The sequence below is a fragment of the Bolinopsis microptera genome, chromosome 10 (assembly GCF_026151205.1).
Source record: "Bolinopsis microptera isolate Bmic1 chromosome 10, MBARI_Bmic_1.0, whole genome shotgun sequence".
In the NCBI taxonomy this organism is placed as follows: Eukaryota; Metazoa; Ctenophora; class Tentaculata; order Lobata; family Bolinopsidae; genus Bolinopsis; species Bolinopsis microptera.
The window spans coordinates 2,326,759-2,347,489 of record NC_087081.1 but is presented as its reverse complement, the minus strand read 5'-3'; the positions used below and the strand labels follow the sequence as shown (position 1 = coordinate 2,347,489).

General features: G+C 37.9%; 2 protein-coding genes across 3 annotated transcripts in view; one reads left to right on the top strand and one right to left on the bottom strand.

The window, feature by feature from the left end:
* Positions 1–9,155, bottom strand: part of LOC134822048 (uncharacterized) — a 51,471-nt gene extending 42,316 nt beyond the window's left edge. The window contains exon 1 of one of the 2 annotated variants that reach the window (XM_063832889.1): positions 9,149–9,155. The gene's annotated coding sequence lies outside the window, so the exon portion shown is untranslated. Of the gene's footprint in view, positions 1–2,883; positions 2,888–9,148 lie in introns of those variants that run through there. The other variant, XM_063832888.1, reaches the window with a different exon arrangement.
* Positions 341–5,624, top strand: LOC134822047 (zinc finger and BTB domain-containing protein 40-like). Its single transcript, XM_063832887.1, has 10 exons — positions 341–525; positions 848–950; positions 1,130–1,232; positions 1,482–1,603; positions 2,138–2,287; positions 2,677–2,784; positions 3,177–3,269; positions 3,364–3,531; positions 3,816–4,136; positions 4,390–5,624. The coding sequence occupies exons 1-10, from the start codon at positions 359–361 to the stop codon at positions 4,492–4,494; spliced, it is 1,440 nt and encodes a 479-aa protein (XP_063688957.1). The 5' UTR covers positions 341–358; the 3' UTR covers positions 4,495–5,624.
* Positions 9,156–20,731: the final 11,576 nt, after the last annotated feature.

Below are 20,731 nucleotides of genomic sequence, written 5' to 3'. Positions count from 1 at the left end.
TGTTTTATATCTGTTATATACCGGTTTATTGTTATATTTTATTTCATCGCTTTCTAAACTATCAAGTTTCTACCAATTACGCATTTTAATATCAGCTGACCATTCTTACTCTTGAAAAATCTTATACTTGCTTTGGATAAAATCAATCCCAAATCAAACAAGCAAACATTGAATTACGATGGACTAGAAATTGATAGGGCTACTACGTCTGTTCAAATTTGTATCATTGAAAGAATTGTGATTTGATAATACCCAATTTTTCAAAATTGTCACTGTTCGTGATGCCACCGTTAAACAGAGCATCTTAACTGCAACTAATTATCAAATTATTAACAGATAATTAACTCCCAAGTAGAAGATGATAAAAGTACGTAACGAACTCGGTGAATCCCCCTGCTACCTCTGTGATTTTGCGTGCAGCACAAAACAGAAACTAGCTTACCACACCTTTACAGTTCACAACACACCTCAGAGTTTGATTTGCAGCTACTGTCAGTTCAAGTTCAAAGATGTCTCATCTGTTAGGTTAATTGGTTAATTAATAAAATTATCTAACTTATGCACTTATTAAACCATTTGGGCTCAAAATTTTGCTTGAATCTATTTATGGTTGGGGATGGTTGTTGGAATTGAACATCGGTGGGGCAGCTTACACTTTACAGCTATGTGAATTTGTCCATTCATCGAGACCAGAAAATTTATGTAAACTTTTTTACCAGTAGTCCTTTCCATTTTTCCATATCATCTTTGGTATTATGAAATCTATCGTTAATGTAAGTATGCACCTCAAACAACTACATGGTATCTGGCCAATAGTTTATAAATAATTTGACGGTCTTGTTTTCAGGAGGCATATCCGCACAGTTCACATCAACGCTAAAGATTACATGTGTACTTACTGCAACAAGAAATACAAACACAAATATGATCTGGAGAAACACTTTTCCAAGGTATGATACAAATTCAAATTTATAAATTGACAATTTTGATATTTTATTGTTTGTGTCCCTGAATAATATATCAGTATTTAGTTCTAATTATGTGACACTATCTCTTACCAAATTTACATAGATAAAACAAAACACAGTATAACTGTGTTAGCCAACATTAAAACAATTTGTTGTTTCAGATTCACAAGACAAGACCAATGGAGGGGCAAAACTTCTGCTCTGAGTGTAAACTACTCTGCTTTGGGTGGGAACAGCTCAAGAAACATTACCTGGACGCTCATGGTAGGATTTTGGTGAAATGTTTGACTTTGTACATCTCCAATCTCCATGATGATTTCAACATATCCATTATCCATAGTCATTAGTCAACGTTACGATTCAATGGCATATTTTTACTTCACTTCTTAGAAAATTGTATCGTCATAAAAGTAAGGACAATAAAAACCCACCCACGTTTTGGGTCCATAGCTGATTAGTCTAATTAGTCTAATTAACTAACTAGACGAACTATCATTAATAACACAATCTCAGGTAAAACAATACAACATATAAAGTGTCCCCAATGTTATAAGATCTTCTTTGATGTGATGTATTTGAAGCAGCATTTCAAACGGGTCCATAACAACAAGACTATGAGTGTTGTCTACTGCCAGGTAAGTGATAAGTTAATTAATTAATTAAGTGATAAGTAAATTAATTAATTAAATGATCAGTTAATTAATGACTAATTAAGTAATACGTTAATTAATTAATTACCCTAATTAAGTGATAAGTTAATTAATTAACTGACTGCGTCAAATAAACAATTACTTGTTTATTTTAACAATTTATAAATGTAATGAGGTCTGATCGTCATCTTCTTACCTTAGTATTGCTGTTCTACTAAATTTATAAATGTATTCGCCGCGGCACTCAGCACTGGCATGTCAGTAAATTCACTTGTGAGTTCAGTAGCTCTCACAATACGTTATATTATGTGCCTCGACGGGCTAAAGTAGTGGATGACCTTGCTGTACGGCAAGTTAAACAAGGATCTGAAACTACTAGGTTCCGTACAGACTCAACTCTGCACCCGTGTCAATATGTTCATTATATGCAAGCCTCTTGATTTATATCAAGATAAAGTTGTACCTTGCGATAATATCGACATTTTCAACTTGCTTGTGAAATGTTAAATACTTGTCCAGCACTGTGGAGCAGTGTTTGAAGAAGACACAGCGCTAGTCCGGCACATGGAAGAAAAACACTTCTGGAACGGAGAAAGTGCCGTGTTCTGCCGGGAGGACCAGTGTGACGAACTGTTTGAGGACATGTCCGAGCTGGAGACTCATATTCAGGTATACAATAGTTTGAGGACATGTCCGAGCTGGAGACTCATATTCAGGTATACAATTACAATAGTTTGAGGACATGTCCGAGCTGAAGACTCATATTCAGGTATACAATAGTTTGAGGACATGTCCGAGCTGGAGACTCATATTCAGGTATACAATAGTTTGAGGACATGTCCGAGCTGGAGACACATATTCAGGTATACAATAGTTTGAGGACATGTCCGAGTTGGAGACTTATATTTAGGTATACAAGAGTTTAGTTTGAGGACATGTCCGAGTTTAGTTTCTAGGCAACAACAGAGCCTTGAATATGATAGAAGAGTAACAGTGTGTGGCCAAGTGACAGCCATTAACCAATCACTGATTAGGATAATGAGCTAAATTTATTTCAGGCGGTTCACAAGGGTAGTAAAAGAGTTCGAGTATCCCCTACCTCATATTGTAGTGGTACCGAGTCAGATTGTCCAGTTTGTTCAGATACTCAGCCTTCCAAATTACAGGTATTGATTAATAAACTAGACTTTGATTAATAAATTTAGTAAGAAAGATACTAACAAATACACAATACACATGCTCATACCCAAGTCCCAAATGATTAGCAATAAATGTTTTCATACCTTAACGCTTAAGGTCGCAGTCAAACCATCTCCTAAAAATATGACTTAATACGAGCGTTAGTGTACCTAACTTCCGTTACTAGGTTATCATATATAATTAATCATTATTCGTTAGCTTATTATTATGTTTAGCGTGCATGGGTGTAGTGTGTACGCTAAAACGTATACACCAGTACTTTCTTAGCTTTAAAAGGTCAGGCCTTTTTAAATGGCTTCTTTTTAATACTAAGATACTACATAATTCTATAATTGAGTCTAATTACCCCTGTTTTCAGTTAGTAGCACATTTGACGGAGAGTCACCATTGGAGATCAGTTATGGAATGTCAAAAATGTTACAAACTATTCCCCACGTGCGCAGAAGTTCAGGTTAGAAATGCTACAAACGATTATTTATAATGGTTAAAAATCGAACGAATATCAAATCTAATCAATTAGTTAATTGATGACCCAATAACCTCAGGAGCATTTAAACTCACACTGTTTGGAACCTGAAGATGCGCCTCTCTTACCGAGCGGGAAACATTCCATCCTGAAGAAGAGATTGCTGAAGAGGAAGAATATTAAAGACCTGTCACGTGACTTGGAACCTAGATTCTTTGTGGGCTTCGTCCGGCTGGACGATCAGAAGGTACGTTGTTTAACTCATTTAATAACTTATAACTTATTTTTAACTTATTTAATAACTTATAACTTATTTAAGAGGAAATGTGGTTTCTAGAAACCTGAAGATTAGTCTGAATATCAATCATCCCTTTCAAACAAATGTTGATTACATTTCATTAACATTTATCCTTATTATTAACGACTCCCAACCATAAACATTTTTCATCGAGGCAGTTAACAATTCGCCTCTCATCACAATAAAAATGGGAGAATCTGGTACCAATATTATCCAACGATCACATTTCTCAGGAGCCCGCGTTGCAAGAAGAGGTCGAAGTGGAAACGAACAATGGAGAAGGGAGCAGTTACCATGATGACGCAGAACAACCAAGTTACCATGACGATGCAGAACAATCTAGCTACCAAGACGATGCAGAACAGTCTAGTTACCATGAAAATAGCTCTGCGCATTTCCACGAAGACGAACAATACCATGACAACCCTGACAGCGACGGTTGCCATGACAATACTGATAGTTGCCATGGCAACGCTGGTGCATGTCATAATGGGGAGTGTGGTGACTGTACTCAGCATGAAGTTGGGACAAAGAGACGGTTCAGTGTGCGCCAGGTTACTATTTCATTTCTAAATTTCTAGTTTTTTTGACATTTAGAAATTTCTTCAGCATTCAGCCTTTCGTTTTTCTCGCCCTAACTAATTGCACTAGACGGAACATTTAGCCATTAGGTCTGATAAGTTATCGTTGCTTACTATTATATATAATACCATTTTCCAATGTCCATGACTGATATGATGATTTTTCGGATTAATTTGCTGTTAAAACTGTTTCGTGAATTTGTCAAGTAATGAATTGTTTTTCCAGAAAGAAGAAGAAAGGGAAGAAGAGGAAGGCGTCAAAGTCAAGAGAAAAGTTAAAGCAACCACTACGGAAAGGAAACGGGTTTTAAGAAAGCTACCTTCCACATGATGGGTTATCAATATAAGAATATATTTGTTATGTATCATGGAGATAATAACAAAATCTACAGAAGTGGGAATTAGATCTGCCAGTAGTGACAGTTCACATTAGTTTAATTGATTATTATAATTATTAATTTAATTAATGATTTTTTGGGATTACAGATATGGGTCAAACTTAGATTCGCTGAAAGTTTCTGCGTCTAGTTCTTATATTCTTATATAAGCCGCAAAATCAATTTAATTTTTTTAATCAAGACACTCATTTTACTTCGGAGTATTCCAACAGCCACATTGTTACACAAGTGCAACCAGCCAATTACAGGAAGCCGAAGGATTTGTTTTGGCCAGTGACGGTTAAGGTAGTGTGTACCATACTTTCTTCGCCCGAGACTTTGCTGCAATGTGTAGCTCCTCATTTAACCCTCGCACCCGATTTCTCGAGTATTCGGCTGAGTAGACCGGGGGGCTGCATAGACCACTCAGGATCCTTAGCTGAACATCAACGACGCTCACCCCACGACCAGGCAGACAGTGGGATTCGAACTCGCAACCTCACGATTGCAAAGCTGGCGTTGTAACCAACTGCGCTACCTGGCCGACTGATACCCATCAGCTGATGAAAATCTTTTTTGCTATATGATTGTTGGGGAACTACTGAGTTACTGATTACGACGAAAACAGTGAAAAAGAGGGGCTGGTATGCCACACCAACCGCTATCGACGAAATCTTATTAAACTTTCAGCGAATCTAAGTTTGACTCATATCTGTAATCCCTGAAATTTTTGTAAAATTCTAAAACGTATTTCAAGAGTTATTTAAGGGTTACGTTAGCAAGTTACTTCTGGGCCACCCTGTAATTATAAGCTATTATAATATTATATCGGTTAAGTTCATATCCGTGCCGTATTATTTTTGACGGTTTTTAGACAAAGTTTCATCATTGGAAATACTTGACCTAGGAAATTAATTGATTTAGTTTACAATTACAATCATAATATGAATGTATTCAAATGAGTCATGAATTGGTTTGTAATTTCTATTTCTATTTATTTTGCATCAAGCGGACATAAACGTAGAATGCTTACAATTGGATGCTTACAATTTTGATTATAATTTGTCAGCTTCAGGAAGTTATATCGCAAGTAATAAAGAAAAAGTCTGTAAAATTAAAATAATCAAAAATAACCATAGTTGGTTCGTGCGCACTTAACGTACTTTTAAAACATAACGCTCTTAACGTACGAAAAAATTCAGACGCACTTTACGTACTTTTCCCGAAAAATTTACACACGAACCAACTATGAAAATAACTATACTGACAGTATGTAACTTGTTAATGGGCAATTGCTCAGTGCTGACTGCTGAACAATTCGGTCTGGTGTGTTTCTTCCTGTTGAACGAACACCGTCCGTATGAAATTGAACAGTTTCCATCAAATAATTGGCTAGCAGTTAAGCAAATCGCAAAAGATTAAAACGAAACGGCACAAAAACAAGAGATGGAGTTGGGTCAGGAGAAGATGTGAGATGATGACGTCATCACCTTAATGACGTCACTGCTTATCAGGCGAAGTACTTGTGGTGTCGATGATCAGGCAGCATCACTATTTCTTCCTCTGTTGGCGTTTCTTCTGTATAATCTATGGGAAAAAAGTCTTAAGTTAATCATGAGTCATGACAGGTACTATTGAACTTGAAAGTTGGAAGAAAGTTAGCTAAATTTTACATTTTGAAACTTGTAATAATCTATGTGAAGTAATTAATTCCATCGCTTTTACCTAAATGAGAATGAGCGTTGGATAATCTCAGCTTGTGTGGAGGTGCTGCTGTAAAATCTGGGTAGGGAAATTTTTATTGGGGTCCAAATAATCACCAAAAATTATTCTTACAATCTAAAATAATAAATTCGAGGCAATGAAATTCCATATTATGTGGACTGAAATTGAAAACTACCACAATTACTTGCATGGCTAATAGTAATAATAAATACCCCATAATACCTGAGGGAGGTACAGAAGAGTTGCCTTTTGATTGTTGATCTGTTGCCTCCGTGTCAAGAGGATGCTTTATAAATTCGGTATGAGACCTTGGATATAGTATTAGTATGGTAAACGCGTTAGGTACCGTCTAGGCTCTAGCGAGACTAGACTCAAGATACTCTAGACTCTAGATTCTAGACTCTAGATTATAGAGTCTAAAATCTAGAGTCTAGAATCTAGAGTCTAGAATCTAGAGTCTAGTCTCTAGACTCGATCTAGTTTCTAGACTCTAGACTCTAAATTCTAGGCTCTAGACTAGACTCTAGACTCTGACTTTACTTTAGACTCTAGACTCTAGAGCTATAAAGTCCTAGGTGGCAAGTAGTTTTACTGTATTAAGATGGACCACATAAAGGGTTCTTATTCTCCCAGAGCAAATATGCTAAAAGTAATACTAACTGGTTAAGAGAGTCGGGTGTGTGAATATCATATTCTTGTTCTTCTGCAAAATGATCTCTTTCTAACCTCCGTCTATAGTAAATACAGCAATTAGCATCATGTTTTACTTTTGACTTACGTCTTGACTATTATACATTTGTCATACGTTGTATGACCCGCCGCGCACGAGTGCACGGCTCCCCCTGTATCGTAGAAACTCTACAGGGTTTCACCATAGTGAAACGGCCGTGGGGGTCACGACGTGATACAATTATACATCAATAGGAAAATAAATAATGTGCAAGAATGTTCTTAAAATAAATAAAAAAATTATTATTTACTTACCTTATTTTGCATCTGGAGCATTTACAGATGTCCACGTGGGGGTTGTGTCTGTCGATAAAGTAGTGGTACACAACCAGGACTATGAGAATAACCAGCAGTACTGTAAATAAAAGAGTAGTGGTACACAACCAGGACTATGAGAATAACCAGCAGTACTGTAAATAAAAGAGTAGTGGTACATAACCAGGACTATGAGAATAACCAGCAGTACTGTAAATAAAAGAGTAGTGGTACACAACCAGGACTATGAGAATAGCCAGCAGTACTGTAAATAAAAGAGTAGTGGTACACAACCAGGACTATGAGAATAACCAGCAGTACTGTAAATAAAAGAGTAGTGGTACACAACCAGGACTATGAGAATAACCAGCAGTACTGTAAATAAAAGAGTAGTGGTACACAACCAGGACTATGAGAATAACCAGCAGTACTGTAAATAAAAGAGTAGTGGTACACAACCAGGACTATGAGAATAACCAGCAGTACTGTAAATAAAAGAGTAGTGGTACACAACCAGGACTATGAGAATAACCAGCAGTACTGTAAATAAAAGAGTAGTGGTACACAACCAGGACTATGAGAAAAACCAGCAGTACTGTAAATAAAAGAGTAGTGCCAGTGGTACACAACCAGGACTATGAGAATAACCAGCAGTACTGTAAATAAAAGAGTAGTGGTACACAACCAGGACTATGAGAATAGCCAGCAGTACTGTTAATAAAAGAGTAGTGGTACACAACAAGGACTATGACTATGAGAATAACCAGCAGTACTGTAAATAATAGAGTAGTGGTACACAACCAGGACTATGAGAATAGCCAACAGTACTGTAAATAAAAGAGTAGTGGTACACAACCAGGACTATGAGAATAGCCAGCAGTACTGTACATTTTTCAGACGTTATACCCCCGGAGATAACGAATAAGATCTTGTCAATACTGTTGGAGCTACTTACCCCCGGAGATAACGAATAAGATCTTGTCAATACTGTTGGAGCTACCTATCCCCGGAGATAACGAATAAGATCTTGTCAATACTGTTGGAGCTACTTACCTCCGGAGATAACGAATAAGATTTTGTCAAATGTCAATACTGTTGGAGCTACTTACCCCCGGAGATAACGAATAAGATCTTGTCAATACTGTTGGAGCTACTTACCCCCGGAGATAACGAATAAGATCTTGTCAATACTGTTGGAGCTTGTACAACATGTTAACATTCCTCTGCTGTCTTTACAACACCTGCCAAGTATATTAATATGAGTTTATTATTACTTTATACGTTATCAGTTATAAATTTACAGCTGGGGACCCCCTATTATGTAATAAATATAAGATCAGGGAATGGAGCAGAGATAGAGATAGACACAGTAGATGCTAACGTTTTAGGTAACAAATCACGATCCAATCCAAAACCTATTAACTCCGTAACCTTAAACCCAACTCTAATTCCAACCCTAATCCCAACCCTAATCCCAACCCTAAACCCAACCCTAATCCCAACCCTAAACCCAACCCTAATCCCAACCCTAATTCCAACCCTAATCCCAACCCTAACCTTTGCCCTAAAATACTTAACCAAAATATCTATAACCAACACAGAACTGGAAATGAGCAGGGACTCGGATTACAGGAAGGAAATATTAATGTCACGATGTGCGACATTAACCTGCCCTACCTGCAGTTATATAATATATATGTATATATATATAATATATAATCAGCTGTTATCTGGCCCCGGATCGGACAGTCTGAACAGATACGTTACTGCTAGTGCTACTCTAGTAAATTAATGCTTTTCAAACAAAGTTACAACAAATTCTTCATGTAGTGCATCATGGGTTTGGACAGGATATATACCCGTTTAAAATATTTCCATTACTTTACATTACATAATTTTCAATAAATGTAATACTAATAGATTTGCAATGTTATAATTAGTTTAAAGCTTAGTAAAGTGACCTCGAATGAAGAGGACAGCACGCTGAACTGGTCTCAGAACTGCAACATTGTTCCGATGATGAGCAGCAACCATCAGCTACCTGATTCTCACTGAAACAAATATTATGTCTAGTTGCCAAGTTGAAGCTGCATAATTTCTTGGGTAATCAAATCAATCAGTCATACAAAAACGTTTAAATTAATGATCAAGCTACTTTGCAGTACTTCATAGAATAGTTTATCCCAGGATAGAAACGGTAAAATGCACTTCATAAACATGTAGATCACACTAAATACTCAGGTAAATAACTAACTATCCCCGCCGCCAGCAGCACACATTCTGGGGTCCACAACACCCGTAACCAAGGCAACATTTGTATGCACTCCACGAACACCAGTCTTCTTGTCCTGTAGTGAAGGTACTGTTTAGGTACTGTTTAGGTACTGTTTAGGTACTGTTTAGGTACTGTTTAGGTACTGTTTAGGTACTGTTTAGGTAACGAACACCAGTCTTCTTGTCCTGTAGTGAAGGTACTGTTTAGGTACTGTTTAGGTACTGTTTAGGTACTGTTTAGGTACTGTTTAGGTACTGTTTAGGTACTGTTTAGGTACTGTTTAGGTACTGTTTAGGTACTGTTTAGGTACTGTTTAGGTACTGTTTAGGTACTGTTTAGGTACTGTTTGGGTACTGTTTAGGTACTGTTTAGGTAACGAACACCAGTCTTCTTGTCCTGTAGTGAAGGTACTGTTTAGGTACTGTTTAGGTACTGTTTAGGTACTGTTTAGGTACTGTTTAGGTACTGTTTAGGTACTGTTTAGGTAACGAACACCAGTCTTCTTGTCCTGTAGTGAAGGTACTGTTTAGGTACTGTTTAGGTACTGTTTAGGTACTGTTTAGGTACTGTTTAGGTACTGTTTAGGTACTGTTTAGGTACTGTTTAGGTACTGTTTAGGTACTGTTTAGGTACTGTTTAGGTACTGTTTAGGTACTGTTTAGGTACTGTTTGGGTACTGTTTAGGTACTGTTTAGGTAACGAACACCAGTCTTCTTGTCCTGTAGTGAAGGTACTGTTTAGGTACTGTTTAGGTACTGTTTAGGTACTGTTTAGGTACTGTTTAGGTACTGTTTAGGTACTGTTTAGGTACTGTTTAGGTAACGAACACCAGTCTTCTTGTCCTGTAGTGAAGGTACTGTTTAGGTACTGTTTAGGTACTGTTTAGGTACTGTTTAGGTACTGTTTAGGTAACGAACACCAGTCTTCTTGTCCTGTAGTGAAGGTACTGTTTAGGTACTGTTTAGGTACTGTTTAGGTACTGTTTAGGTACTGTTTAGGTACTGTTTAGGTACTGTTTAGGTAACGAACACCAGTCTTCTTGTCCTGTAGTGAAGGTACTGTTTAGGTACTGTTTAGGTACTGTTTAGGTACTGTTTAGGTACTGTTTAGGTACTGTTTAGGTACTGTTTAGGTACTGTTTAGGTACTGTTTAGGTACTGTTTAGGTACTGTTTAGGTACTGTTTAGGTACTGTTTAGGTACTGTTTGGGTACTGTTTAGGTACTGTTTAGGTAACGAACACCAGTCTTCTTGTCCTGTAGTGAAGGTACTGTTTAGGTACTGTTTAGGTACTGTTTAGGTACTGTTTAGGTACTGTTTAGGTACTGTTTAGGTACTGTTTAGGTAACGAACACCAGTCTTCTTGTCCTGTAGTGAAGGTACTGTTTAGGTACTGTTTAGGTACTGTTTAGGTACTGTTTAGGTACTGTTTAGGTACTGTTTAGGTACTGTTTAGGTACTGTTTAGGTACTGTTTAGGTACTGTTTAGGTACTGTTTAGGTACTGTTTAGGTACTGTTTAGGTACTGTTTGGGTACTGTTTAGGTACTGTTTAGGTAACGAACACCAGTCTTCTTGTCCTGTAGTGAAGGTACTGTTTAGGTACTGTTTAGGTACTGTTTAGGTACTGTTTAGGTACTGTTTAGGTACTGTTTAGGTACTGTTTAGGTACTGTTTAGGTAACGAACACCAGTCTTCTTGTCCTGTAGTGAAGGTACTGTTTAGGTACTGTTTAGGTACTGTTTAGGTACTGTTTAGGTACTGTTTAGGTAACGAACACCAGTCTTCTTGTCCTGTAGTGAAGGTACTGTTTAGGTACTGTTTAGGTACTGTTTAGGTACTGTTTAGGTACTGTTTAGGTAACGAACACCAGTCTTCTTGTCCTGTAGTGAAGGTACTGTTTAGGTACTGTTTAGGTACTGTTTAGGTACTGTTTAGGTACTGTTTAGGTACTGTTTAGGTACTGTTTAGGTACTGTTTGGGTACTGTTTAGGTACTGTTTAGGTACTGTTTAGGTACTGTTAAGGTACTGTTTAGGTACTGTTTGGGTACTGTTTAGGTACTGTTTAGGTACTGTTTAGGTACTGTTTAGGTACTGTTTAGGTACTGTTTAGGTAACGAACACCAGTCTTCTTGTCCTGTAGTGAAGGTACTGTTTAGGTACTGTTTAGGTACTGTTTAGGTACTGTTTAGGTACTGTTTAGGTAACGAACACCAGTCTTCTTGTCCTGTAGTGAAGGTACTGTTTAGGTACTGTTTAGGTACTGTTTAGGTACTGTTTAGGTACTGTTTAGGTACTGTTTAGGTACTGTTTAGGTACTGTTTAGGTACTGTTTAGGTACTGTTTAGGTACTGTTTAGGAACTGTTTAGGTACTGTTTAGGTACTGTTTAGGTACTGTTTAGGTACTGTTTAGGTACTGTTTAGGTACTGTTTAGGTACTGTTTAGGTACTGTTTAGGTACTGTTTAGGTACTGTTTAGGTACTGTTTAGGTACTGTTTAGGTACTGTTTAGGTACTGTTTGGGTACTGTTTAGGTACTGTTTAGGTAACGAACACCAGTCTTCTTGTCCTGTAGTGAAGGTACTGTTTAGGTACTGTTTAGGTACTGTTTAGGTACTGTTTAGGTACTGTTTAGGTACTGTTTAGGTAACGAACACCAGTCTTCTTGTCCTGTAGTGAAGGTACTGTTTAGGTACTGTTTAGGTACTGTTTAGGTACTGTTTAGGTACTGTTTAGGTAACGAACACCAGTCTTCTTGTCCTGTAGTGAAGGTACTGTTTAGGTACTGTTTAGGTACTGTTTAGGTACTGTTTAGGTACTGTTTAGGTACTGTTTAGGTACTGTTTAGGTACTGTTTAGGTACTGTTTAGGTACTGGTAAGGTACTGTTTAGGTACTGTTTAGGTACTGTTAAGGTACTGTTAAGGTACTGTTTAGGTACTGTTTAGGTACTGTTAAGGTACTGTTTAGGTACTGTTAAGGTACTGTTTAGGTACTATTTATGTACTGTTTAGGAACTGTTTAGGCGCTGTTTAGGTACTGTTTAGGTACTGTTTGGGTACTGTTTAGGTACTGTTTAGGTACTGTTTAGGTACTGTTTAGGTACTGTTTAGGTACTGTTTAGGTACTGTTTGGGTACTGTTTAGGTACTGTTTAGGTACTGTTTAGGTTCTGTTAAGGTACTGTTTATGTACTGTTTAGGTACTGTTTGGGTACTGTTTAGGTACTGTTTAGGTACTGTTAAGGTACTGTTTAGGTACTGTTAAGGTACTGTTTAGGTACTATTTATGTACTGTTTAGGAACTGTTTAGGTGCTGTTTAGGTACTGTTTAGGTACTGTTTAGGTACTGTTTAGGTACTGTTTAAGTACTGTTTAGGTACTGTTTAGGTACTGTTAAGGTACTGTTTAGGTACTGTTTAGGTATTGTTAAGGTACTGTTTAGGTACTATTTATGTACTGTTTAGGAACTGTTTAGGTGCTGTTTAGGTACTGTTTAGGTACTGTTTAGGTACTGTTTAGGTACTATTTATGTACTGTTTAGGTACTGTTTTGGTACTGTTTAGGTACTGTTTAGGTACTGTTTAGGTGCTGTTTAGGTACTGTTTAGGTACTGTTTAGGTACCTAAACACAATCTTTAAACTATTGTTCCTTCTAGAATTAATATTATATGAAGTATATTGTCGCACATTATTTGTATGAATTGTTAGTATGAATTAATGTATAGTTATACTTATAAGGAATCATTAATTAGTGCCATTTGTGTCAATTGATAATTAATTAATTAATAAAATATTTAATGTATTTTAACAGCGAAGCCTACCTGAGGTTTTGAGACACATTTGTGAGTTATCATCAGAATAAACAGAAACTATGCCGACTATCAGCACAAAAAGAAACATATTCCGGAACTCTATGAGGTACTGACTACTGTTCAATATTTCAATTAATATCTATCATTGCCTCAAAATATCAATAAAAATTTCAAAGAAATCGTGCAAAAACTTGCCAGAATGTCTGTGTTATTTCGAACATCAATAGCCAATAACGAAGGAGTTTAACTATATTAATATAAATATATAACCAGGTCAGTTTAAAGCGAGCAGTACAATACATTTCTACAAGTGCACAAATTGAATACATGCTAGTTCTACACTATATTCGGCCTGTATAAGTGCACTAACAAAGACGTCATACAGGATGTTTCATTTTACAGATTGGAGAGAGACAGAGAGAGACTAGAACCAGTAATGATGTGCCAGTTTTAATTGTCATATTTCACACATTAATTCGGTGATGTTTGAAGTGAAATTGATGGCAGGTGCAGTCGACAAAACCTAGGAAATTACACTGAGTTGCCGGTTGTTAATATGGGGTTGTTGGAAATTAAGGGGATGAGATATTATTGAAATCTTATTGTTTTAGTAGTGGAACAGCAATACTAAGGTAATGGGACTACTGCGGACCCTCTACCGGCCAAACCTTGTTAACAAAGCCGCAGTCAAGGTTTATTGATGATCCCGCTCGTCGGAGAAGATAAAGGCCTTGCTCAGCAATGGGTAGGGTTTGCAGTTTAGATAGCCATGTGGCACGCTGCAACTAAATTATTCGAGATTCTTCTCGAATAATTTTCAAGACTTGATGTCAACTTATTATCGGAGAAAAAGACGATTTATAAAGGAGCAACCTAACATTCTACCTACTCCTCATTTCTTAAGACGTCCACTAGCACTACATGATGTTGCTCTACCAATTTGACTTATGTCCCTTATGTCCCTTAAGCGCTTTTAACTACCGTTCACCGAACCTTGACTGCGGCTTTGTTAACAAGGTTTGGCCGGTAGAGGGTCCGCAGTAGTCCCATTACCTTAGTATTGCTGTTCCACTACTAAAGAAATAATCCCGATAACACTCGACCTCTGCCTGATCCAGAGGATATCACCATTTTACCTTCACAAGACATCGAACGCTGTAAGAAGATGACGATCAGACCTCATTATTGAAATCTTATTGTGTTAGTATTAGGATTTCTTAGATTGTAAAACTGTTTTACTCTTAAAATTTATTTAAATTTAAAGTTCACCATTAAAGACAGTAATTGTTAAAAATTTAAGGATTTTACTTTAAGGTCAAAGGTCATCAACAGTAGAAATGTCATGCAAATGCAGCTCAAAACATTTTAAACTTATAACTGGTTGAACTAGCAGCACGAGTAAATTTAAATCGAATCTTAACCATTTCCACGACAATTTAATTACAATGAACAACCGCAGTTTAATATGCCTTCAGAAATCACGGAAATTCTATTTCTATGCACTGCTCTCAATTGCAGCAAGACTTGATCATTCTGTCTTGGAAATAATTAAAATACAATCATTTGATTACCGTCATGACGAGTGTTTATCATACTGACTACTGAGCTAATTACATTTTCTTTAAATAATACTGAATCGGAGGGCGTAAAAATTCTTATCATTATTAATATTACTATTAGGGGAATCAGATGCGTAATTTTTTGTAGTTCCCATCATCACTACATTTAAAATTGTTAATGTCAATCCCGGTTTTCAATAATTCACTCTCCACGGCGCTGTCACGTGATTTGGGGTTTTATTACCTGGGGACCCCATGCTTAAGTTTTAATGTTCATAAAAATTACGGTTAAGCGCTGCTTAGTAAGGCCTCCATAGATCAAGATGGCGTTTCAGAACGTAGGTTTTATATTACCTCATGTTTCCGAGATATTCAAAAAAGATTAAAACAAACTGGTTATTCGAGTGTCAATGCAGTGTCTTCATAACATTTGCGGTCATATAATCTGGTAACCAATATAATCAACTATTCACGAACACCTGTTCGGCGAAAAACTGTTCGCGAACAGTTGTTCACGAACAGGGGTCGGGCTATCTTGATACTGCCCGGATTTCTTCCACTTTTACACGTAATTTTTTTTCAAATGTTCAAGAAGAAGACAATTTGTGGACATCATCAGTAGTAATACCAGAAATAATAAAAAATTGGCCAAGGAATAATGATTTTAGAGACCAACATTTGGACCCCCAAGTGGTGTCAAAAACGCGAATTAAATAGGTAATAATTATTTTAGTCTCTTGAGTCTTGACACCGTTTAGGGTTATACTTATATTATACGGGTTCCTGCTAGAATTCAGTGAGTATATTTTGTTAGCGACCTGTGACCAACTTAGTTGATCAGTAATCAGTATATTGAATTTCAAGAATATTCTATATTTTAATGTAAAACATCATGGTATTTGGTTATCCGTATTCATTAGAGTCTGAGTAGCCAATGTATTAAACAAAATTTTCATATCATGTGAGATATTATATACCTTGAGGACTAGGATGAGAACATTGCGCAGGGTAGCTTAGCGTTCCCTAATCAATCGCCCAAAAACAAAACCGTGGAAACCTAACTCCGTGATAATTTTTGGGCGAGCGAAATGATAAGAGTCGTAGCTTATATGCTTTAATTCTTCTTACAATTGTGAAAACACTGTAAGTTTTGGTTATTATAATGAAGCTCATTAAACTCAATAAACATTTCAGCTTTAAATATTTAACAACTTTAACAAACCTAACTCCGTGATAATTTTTGGGCGAGCGAAATGATAAACATTTCAGCTTTAAATATTTAACAACTTTAACAAACCTAACTCCGTGATAATTTTTGGGCGAGCGAAATGATAAGAGTCGTAGCTTATATGCGTTAATTCTTCTTACAATTGTGAAAACACTGTAAGTTTTGGTTATTATAATGAAGCTCATTAAACTCAATAAACATTTCAGCTTTAAATATTTAACAACTTTCGAAACTCTATTTGCAGTCTCTCATACGAAATAACAGCTGTGTCGGCCAAATTTATTGTGCCTTTTTAAAGATTTTTACAAACATAAAATTAAAATTAATGTTCAGGACAAAACTAAATTTTCTCTAGAATTAAGTTTTAAGAACACAAAGTATGATACCGTCATAACGTATAACAAACAAATATAGTCGGTGCATTTAAATTAAAGCCGACTCTGAGAATTCTCCATGATTTCTCCATCTTTTGTAGCTACTTATAGTCTAGTCACGTGTCTAACTTTAAGGTCGGCTCTAAGAGGGATCCGTGTTCTCACCGCCCTGCACCGCCTCACCAACCTGCACCGCCTCACCAACCTGCACCGCCTCACCAACCTGCACCGCCTCACCAACCTGCACCGCCTCACCAACCTGCACCGCCTCACTAACCTGCACCGCCTCGCTAACTTGCACCGCCTCACTAACCTGCACCGCCTCACCAACCTGCACCGCCTCACCATCAAGGCTCCTCCCAGTAACCTTGCTCACATACCACCTCCATCTCTCCCATCCACAACCCACCACATTCCTCACCACATTCCTGTACAGCTCACTGTTAAAGACAGGGTTCAGGAAACTATTGACGGGTATCACCACCAGAGCAAACACTTCAAATACTAGAGGTGGGACTGGAGTAGAGGACATGTACTGGAAGTACACTGTAGCAAATATCTGGGGTATCCAACCCACTAGTTGTGTTCCAATCATCAGAGCAACTTTGAGGGTCAGAGCATTGGAGCTGTCATCCTTGTTGGCGTTTTCTTGGGTTGCTGCTGCTGTTGCAGCTGCTGCTGCCGCTAAATTGGCTTTTATTCTTCTGTCCTCCCAGACAATCCTAGAGTAAGTAACCACGACGATGGTGAGCAGTACCACCAGAACCACACAGTAACCCATTTTGTACATCTCGTAGGAATCCTTTACTTTGAAGATGTTGTGTACACAGAGTCCAGTGTTGCCATAGTAGCTTATCTCCAGGGTGTCGAATATTTCCGGTTTAGAGGTGACGTTTCTGAGTCCTGTGAGAGATGTGTAGATATCAGCCTCACCGTGGTATTTGTTCCGATACATCAGATCCAAGTGGGAAACATTTACTGAACTCCTGCTGAAAAAGGGGTTCTCCTCGATGTTTGAGAAGAAGATTTCCGTTCTGAAGACGTCTTGAACAAAGGCAACTGGAAGCAAGGGAAAGAGCGAATGTGTAGTGTTCACCAGGAATATGACAGCACAAACTACAACTACAGTGCTCTTTCTAACATTGGTTCCAATACGTGCAGTGCAGGTGACGCACCTGACGACACTCACACACGCGACCAGCATCAGGGAGCCGTGGGAAGAGAAGGAGAAGAGGACTCCTAGAGCTGAGCAGTATTCACTTCCCCTCCACTTCCGCTCTATGATACAGTAGTCTCCCTTTATTCTCAGTACTACTGCTGCTACAACCACACAGCATAGGTAAACTCCCATTAAACCATCGTAAACGAATATTTGAAATCGCAGGATTCTGTCTATATCTCCTTTTTTAGAGGATGGACTTCCCAGATAACACTGCCGTCCCTGGTAGAGATTCAGCAAGACAATGGACAGTCCCATGACAGTGGTCACAACCAGGATTACCTTGGAATGTATCAGAAATTTGGGGGATGATAAACTCCCAAAGTCGCACGTTTCACACTCGTCTACTCCGTTAGCACAATCCTTCACGTTATCGCACACTTTGTCCTCTGTTATCCAGGTTCCTGTCTGGTTGGAGCAGTAGAACCTATCAGGACACCTCAACTCATCTGCTCCGTTATTACAGTCACGTGTCTCGTCGCATATTTTGCTTATGTGGAATGTTTGGTCGTAGAGAAGGTCGTAGAGAAGGCTATCTTTGACACAGGTGAACACGAAATCTAGCATGAACTTATTGGTAAGTACCCCCGCTACTATCCAATCACAGTATGAAACCCAGTTCCCTTCAATAAAACCTGTCTCGTTGCTACAATAGTTTTCACAGATTGTCGTGATGTTAGTTAAAAACAGATCAGCTAACAGCTCGTCATGACGTATTCCAGATAAATGTTCATTATTTAGTGTATATAAACAACTGTGGACTGGATTTCTAAAGTCGGTGTTGTTATATGATTCATGATTTGGAGCCTTAATTTCCACCGTGCAATTAAGAGACTCAATTTCCTCCTCCCGACTCCAATACTCTTGCGGAGACAAACAAATCTTGTTCTCGCTCATAGGACAAGACAGCTGAACAACCCCCTGACAAAAACACTCATCTGACCCGTCCTGACACTGTTGTCTGTCATCACACACCTTGTCCGAGGAGATGCAACCAGAGCCATCAAAACAGTAGAAGTAAAACGCGGAGGTGTTGGTTTGAGGGTTGCAGTGACACTCGTCTGTAGCACAGTGAGAGGTTCCATCACACAATAGGTTAGGCTCCAGCTCGCAGGACCATGCTGAGTTTTTCAAGAGGTTCTTGATATTTAGTTTGTAGTATCTGTACGAATATAAGCTGTAAACTGCGTCTACGTTGAACTGACATCTCATGGTATCAACATCATTAGACACTTGACTGTCCGTACCCTTGAAGATCTTCTTCATCAGACGCAAGGAAATAGTTTCGTACAGTAAGTCTCCGCAGTCAGTCTTAGCTGGGACTAACTTCAAGTCAACGTGGTTTTTCCTTATCACGTTGAGGGCAAAGGTATAGTTGAAAGTTATGGAGTCTTCTGGTAACTGAGTCATCAGCATCGCGGTGGCGAGGAACACGGTAAGGAGTATCAGTCGCTTCATACCTACTTCATACCCCAGGAATCTGAAATTTGTCAGAGAAAATAGTTTCTCAAGAATGTGAAGGGTTAGGTACCTACAACACTAAATCTGGTAAGTGATATACAAATAAAATAGTTTTAGAGAATTCAGGATATTTAAAGCTTCCTGGCGAATCAATGAATATATAAATCTTTAGATATATACCTATTCCCCAAAATACAGTCAAGCGATGAGTTGAATTTTAATCACAACAAGAACCTCATCTTAATAAGAATTTTTGTTATTTAGATTTAAGATATTTTTAAGACTACAGTTTATGCCCTAAATGGATAAGATGTTATATTGTTATTAAATGATAATATTTATTAATAACTTTATTGAGATAGTCCCGATGATTCGTATTCATAAAGTTGAGGTAATCTCCATTTTACGTGGGCGGTGCGTCAAATTCAGATTTTTATTAATTCTTATTATATAACATTCTTTATTATACAACAGCATATATTACTATTACTGTATATTACTAACTTACTTCGTTACTTCGTTACTTCGTTACTTCGTTACTTCGTTGAGTTCATCCGTGGAGCCGGAAGGGTCATCAGATATCTGACCACCTGGATGGCGAGTAGTCGACCATGAGTGAGTTTGACCAACTGCAGCTGTAGCCGGCGACCGGAGGGTTGTCCGGTATCAAAGCAAGAAAGTTCGACAAACTACACTTAAACATGTCAAAGGATGAATCAGCCTTTACTGTGTGAGGCACTTTGTTCCACACCTTCGGTCCTTGAACTGCAAAAGACCTGTCGTACAGTGACTGGTTGCGTAAGGAACTTGACTTTGACAATGAGGGTATGACAGCTACATCCCCGTGTCCTGGGGTCACCTTGAACTTGATATCACAACAGTTTGGTACCACATTATGGAGAATCTTCCACATCATCAGGATGATATACCTCTCCCGTCTACGCTGTAGAGACATCGATTTAAGCTGTACGAGTCTTTCCCAATAGTTGAGCTAGTGGCTAATGATAATTCTACATTTTATGGAGTCTCGTAGTTAGAGAAATACCAAATCGTCAAATAAGCATCGAGACTTGAGGTTTATGCTTTAACGTTTATATAAGGTTATCTTATTAACTATAAGCAATGTTGAAAATTCAACTAAATATTTAACTAAACATTTTAGGGCGAGCACATGTTCAGGAGGCTGATGAGGTGATAATTGTTTGTTTACATTTTAGGGCGATATTTTCAGAGATATGGGTCAAACGTAGATTTCCTGAAAGTTTCGTAAAGGATCACAGGGTCTAATGGCATGAGGTACAATGTGCATGGTGCACGATCTCGGAAATTTTAAAACTGTTAAGATACATTTTTTAATTTTCTGACATCTAGCAACCAGCGGTCGGAAATTTTTAAAATGTCCAAAAAAATATTAATTCTCCTGTTTTCCACTCCGATCTGGCAAACAGGAAAATAGATCGATATCCGACCGTTTCCGCTCCAGCAGCCAAATCCCTAGACCGGTAGTCGGTTCCTAGTCGTATGTGATTTTATAACTTGTGCTATAGCGTATTC